This window comes from Sorex fumeus, unplaced genomic scaffold (assembly GCF_029834395.1).
Source record: "Sorex fumeus unplaced genomic scaffold, SorFum_2.1 ptg000095l, whole genome shotgun sequence".
Classification (NCBI taxonomy): Eukaryota; Metazoa; Chordata; class Mammalia; order Eulipotyphla; family Soricidae; genus Sorex; species Sorex fumeus.
Genome location: NW_026606152.1, coordinates 7,444,476 through 7,450,475, shown reverse-complemented (window position 1 = coordinate 7,450,475; position 6,000 = coordinate 7,444,476). Strand labels below are relative to the sequence as shown.

Here is a 6,000-nt window from a genome sequence, read left to right as displayed (position 1 = left end):
TGCTATTTGTACAGAATGCAACTTATTTTTGTGTATTGTCTTTGTAAGTTGACCACTTTATTTTATTGGTTAATATTTTTCTAATTTTTGGTGGACTCTTAGTTTTCTATGAATAATACAGTTGTTTATAAATTGAGATAATTTGACTCACCTTGTCCCCAATTTTGATTCACTTATTTTCCTTTTCTTGTCTGATTGATTGTCGTGGGACTTCTTAAACAATGTTAAGTAGGAGAGGAGACAGTGGATATCCTTGCCTTGTATTTGATCTCAGTGGGAATGTTTTCAGGTTCTCACCATTAAGAACAAAAATCACTGTAGCATCATTATAAATAGACTTTACTTTTTTGGGGGGAGGGGGCACACCTGGTGATGCTCAGGGGTTACTCCTTGTCAGGAATTACTTCTGGCAGTCCATGGGGGGACCATATGGGTTATTGGGGATTGAAACTGGGTCGGCTGCATGCAAGGCAAACTATCTGTACTATTGCTCCGGCCCCTAGCCCTTATTACTAGAGAAAGGTTTCTTGAACTCCTATCTTGAAGGATTTTACCATAAATGGATGTTGGATCTTATCAAATGTTTTCTCTGCATCAATTGATACCGCATGATTTTTATCTTTCTCATCACTGCTGTGGTGGTGTATTGTGTGTATTGAACCACCCTTGCATTAAAAATATTTAATTTAATCACCATGAGATAGTTACAGAGCTGTTCCTGATTGGATTTCCGTCAATGTTCCAACATCCACATCTCCACCAGTGTAGATTTCCCACCACCAATGTCCCCAGTATCCCTCCCCAAACCATCTTGGCAGTCTGTAAGGCAGGCTCTCTCTCTCTCTCTCTCTCCTTCTATCTCTGTCTCCTTTTGGGCATTATGGTTTGCAATTCAGATAGAGAGGTTATCATGTTTTTTCCTACTTTCACCAAAGAGTTCTTAAACAGAGTGATAATTTTCAACTATCTTTGTTATACTAGTCTCTTTATTCCAACTGCCTTTTCTCCCAGAACTTGAAGCAGCTAACTATTATGGAAAGCAATATGGGCATTACTCAAAATGTTAGAAATTGAACTTCCATACGAACCAGCAATACCACTTCTGGGAATCTATCCCGGAGATGCAAAAAAAGTACAGTAGAAATGATATCTGCACTTGTTTATTGCAGTATATTTACAATAGCCAGAATCTGGAAAAAACCCGAGTGCCCAAGAACAGATGACTGGTTAAAGAAACATCTCCATAGTGGAATACTATGGAACACTATGCAGTTATTAGAAAAAAAATGAAGTCATGAAATTTGCTTATAAATGGACATGGAGAGTATCATGCTGAGTGAATCAGAAGGAGAGGCACAGACACAGAATGATTACAATCATTTATGGGATATAAAAAAAAATGAGTCTATGTTTGGGTGCAAAGACAGTAGAAACGAGGGCCAGAAGGACTGGTCCACTGTTGAGGATTTTTGAATCAATGTTCTTCAAGAAAATTGTTCTGAAGTTTTCTTTTTAAGAAATGTTTCTGTCGGCTTTGGGTATCAGTGTAATATTTGCTTTATTGAAGGTATTAGGAAGCATTCCTCTTTCTTCAAATATTTGGATGAGCTTACTGATCAGCAGCAGTAAGTCTTCTTCTCTGAAGATTTGATAAAACTCATGAGCAAACACATCTGGACTTGGACTTTTGTTTTTTGGGACATTCTTAATTACTGTTTTGATTTCTTTGCTTGTGATTGGCCTGTTCAAATTATGTCCTATTTGTTCTGTTTTGGGAGATTACGTGTTTCTAAGAATTTGTTTATTCTTTTCTAGGTTTTCTAACTTAACAGTGTAGAGCTGTTCATAGAAAACCCTTGATTGTCTGTGTCACTGGTCCCCGGTGCATTCGGGGCTGATGACTTCCCCGTCAATGGAAGAAAGAATGGGTTCAACAGGCTGATTACAAGTGCCACTTTATTCAAATAAGTCAGCATCACTTTAGAGAAATCATGTGGGGGTGAGAGCAGCAATTACACATAGTGTGGTTAAACATTAACATAAAAAATGAACAGATGTAAAGTCCCTCCTTCAGGGGAAATTGTTCTAGGAGATCCAACCAAGGACAGAATTTCATCTAGGGGCTCCAGCACTCTAGATTCCTTCTAGGAGATCTGCTCAAGGGTGGAATTCCATCTAAGGGTATATTGCTTTCTCTTTCCTTTACTGGTAATCCGTTTAAAAAATCATATTAAATTTACTTCTTAATAATATTTCTAGTCGTTTTGTATGAACACAGTAAGAGATACAGGATTTTATCTTACCATAGATTAAGCTTAAAATGGTCTTTCTGGACTGATGGTAAAGGATGACTTTTTCTGGGGACATCTCGCTATATTTCCCAGACTACAGTCCTCAGGCCAGGTTAGTTTTTCCTAACTCCAGTTGGGTCTTTATACAGTTACTTGTTTTTTTTTTTTTTGAGTCGTGTCAGAGTTTGTTCCATGACTATGCTCTTAACTTGTCTCCTGGAGGGACCCTCCTTTTGGGATATAGGGAACTAAGGTCAATGTAAAGGCAGCTGAGGCTTAAGTAAATATGATGAATATCCAGGGGTAAATATTATTCGGAGTGAATTAACTTCTGTTTTATAAAAGCATAGCGTTAACTGTCTTCCTGCGTCTATACAAAAAGGACATTGCTCTAAAGTTCAAATATGCAATAGGCATAAAGAAAAGAGAAAAGGAATATTTCATTTGCATATACAAAATCCAGAGCAATCAGAAAGTTGGACTTTACAAGTTACTATGTCTGATTGGAGATATTTGTGCGTAACAGTAGGGGAAGGAGAACACAAAGGAGAGGTTAAAGATAAATATGGAGGATTGTAATTGCTTTGACTGAACTGGCTGTGCTTGAGAACACTGTGGTGAGTTTAATTTTTAACTCAAGCTCTCTGAAGGAGGAGAAAGGACAACCCAATGTCAAGCCTAAAATGCTTGGATTTATAATTCAACATTTGATGATGTCTTGGATTTCTGAAGATTCTGCTGTAATTTTTCCCCTTTTGTCTGATCCTGACAGTACTTCCTACTCCTCCCATTTTCTCCTTTAGAATGCACTCAGTAGATAGCAAGCTGATGTAAAGGTGGACTCTATAACTAAAGATTAGGTAGCAGGATATGAGGGAGAGTCCTATCTTTACACTATCACTGCCATGCAACACATCACTTAATTTGGTGCTTCCCTGTTATCAAAGAGTATGCCTTGTCATCTTACCAGAACGAATAGTGATTCTAACTACACTCTGTTTCTGTAAAGAGATGGAGTTTCTAGCATACCAGAAAATACACAGCTGGCAACTGGCCCAGAGATGGTTTCTCTCAAGTCTATGATCTTTGGATGCTTTTTGTTTTTCAGTTTTCTGTATAATGCTTTTCAACAGTCATGGGTCCCACAACAGCAAAAATATTATCTGAAACTTCACAAACTAAATTTCAATTTACCAATCTACCTAAAAATAGTTCAGGCAGTCTTTAAGTTTCATGTATATTGGAGTTTATTCAAAAAATATTTACTGAAAACTAACAATGAGTTATCACTTTTTTTGGAGCTAGAAATAGAAAAAAATATAAACATTTATATATGTATATATAAATATATACAGGTAAACCAAATGATGCTATAGTAGTCTACTTTATTAAACCTGGAGAGCATTATTAATATTACCCAAATGTCCTTCAAAACCTGTAATAAAATATAATCTACTCTCCACCACAGAAAACAAATATCAGTCTTACAGAAAATAAAGCATAAGAACTCACAATATTAGTAACTTTCTTCAACATTACGGCTGGATTGATAGCACAGTGGGTAGGGCATTTTCCTTGCATGCAGCCTTCCCAGGTTCGATTGCTCCACTCCTCTCGGAAAGCCCGGCAGCTACCGAGATTATTCCGCTCGCAAGGCAAGGCCTGGAAAGCTCCTGGTGGCATATGCGATATGCCAAAAAAGTAACAAGTCTCACAATGAAGACGTTACTAGTGCCCGCTTGAGCAAATAGATGAACAATGGGAGGACAGTGACAGTGACAGTTCTTCAACATTAAGTGAAACAGTTAAAAGGTTATCCATTCTGGTTTTCATTGTCTCACAGTTGTTTCAGAGTTAAAAGTGTAACTCAGATGTATGCCACTCAGATACAGCATGTCATGCTGAAGCTTACCTTTTCATCCATATTTGTCAAGCATGGACACAGAAGGTGAATGGGTCAGAAGGATGTTTTATTTAATTTGCAAATATTGTTTATTACACCCTCAAAACCTTTTTGGTAGTGGAGGTGGTAGTGAAGAATATACTGTATTTTGCGAAGGGGGTCACCTCAAGTCTTGGTGCTGTCACTTTTGTGATCGCCTTCAAGTTATATTGCAGATCTCTATGGAAAAGGGAAGTGGGAATTTGTTTTAAAATTTTTTTTTGCTTTTTTTTGGGTCACATGCGGTGATGCACAGGGATTACTCTTGGCTTTGCACTCAGGAATTATTCCTCGCGGTGCTCAGGGGACCATATGGAATGCTGGGAATTGAACTGAGGTCAGCCATGTGCAAGGCAAACGCCCTACCCACTATATTATCGCTCCAGCGCTGGAAGTGAGAAATTTTTAGTGGCTATTTATAAAACCATCTTCTGCTTGCTAAGGCTTTTATAACCTGTTTCTTTCCTTTCTTCAGATTTCTGTTATGTCCTATTAGTGTTAGTATATGATTTTAAAGGACCAAAACAGATACACTTCATTTTCAAGCTAAACAGTGAAGGGGGGAAATTCCAATGTCCAATGAGCTATGCCCAATTTCTCCAGCTAAAAACTTATGCTAAATGTTAAACATCTGATTAATTGATGGAAGAAATGCTAAGAGAAATTACATACAAAAACCTAAGACACAGGCAAAAAATAAGAGGAATTAAGTATAACAGCAGTTCTTCTGAGGCATGATGAAAACTACAGGGTATTTTCAACATCTGGAAAATAATGAGTCAGTTAAATATGACATACAAAAAACTCAGAAGGTCTTGCCATGAGCCTACATTGTTGAGAAGAAAAAGAAACATAGTATAAATTGTGAAAGCAATGTGTTTTTATTTAACTCTAGGTACCATGAGTTTGACATTAGTAGGTAAGACTAAATGAATAAGCAGTCATACAATTTTTGGTCAATGTGCTTCCCAAGCATCAATAAAATTAAACTATTTTTACTATTCAAATCCATCTTAAAATACTAGATAGATTCTGCTGCATTCTTGCTTGCTTCTAATTTATCAGAACATTATTATGTAGTTTACCAAAGTGTGAGGAATAAGTCATTATGTAGTACTAAGTTTACGTCATCATAGGACTACAACATGCACATTCTACTCAACAGAGTTCAGGCAACAGGAATACAATAGAACAGTTAGGTGTGAAAACTTGTTTCTGACAAATTCATGTTCACACTAGCTATGGGTTTATAAATCTTATTGAGCAGATACTGACAGCAGTTTTGTAACTGTATAGGAACACTACACACATGCGCAAGTGATATGGCAGAGAATGAAGCAGAAGAGGCAGCTGGATGGAGAACAACAGGGAAATCAGAGAAGGGAGGAGGCTATTTATCAGAGAATGGCGATTCTCAGCTTTCCACAGCAAGTCTTTGCTCTGTGAGAGAGGCCTGTTGGGCCACACTTTTGTTCTCATGGCTGCGAAGTTTAGAAACAACATCTAGAAAGGCCAAATCCTGTACTTCCTTGTGTAGAGATTCTAGAAGACAAAAACAAGAAATCAGGTATGTTTCTGATAGGTTGTTTTAATCTAAATTACTATATAAATTATAAAAATTTTTACCTAAAATGTTTACTCAGATGAAAGCAAATTATTAAACTAGGAAAAATACATGGAAAAAACCCATAATAGGTGCCTAAAATCAAATAAACAAAAAGAAACACCTCAAGCTGAAGGAGGGAGTAGGAAGATCCCAGGCTCACC

General features: G+C 37.1%; 1 protein-coding gene across 3 annotated transcripts in view; it reads right to left on the bottom strand.

Moving 5' to 3' along the window:
• Positions 1–5,091: 5,091 nt before the first annotated feature.
• RAP1GDS1 (Rap1 GTPase-GDP dissociation stimulator 1) overlaps positions 5,092–6,000 on the bottom strand; it is a 247,978-nt gene continuing 247,069 nt past the window's right edge. For all 3 annotated transcript variants that reach the window (XM_056132662.1, XM_056132663.1, XM_056132664.1), the window contains one exon: positions 5,092–5,775. In XM_056132662.1, the coding sequence (XP_055988637.1) occupies positions 5,648–5,775 (128 nt within the window). In that variant the 3' untranslated portion in view covers positions 5,092–5,647. The remainder of the gene's footprint in view (positions 5,776–6,000) is intronic.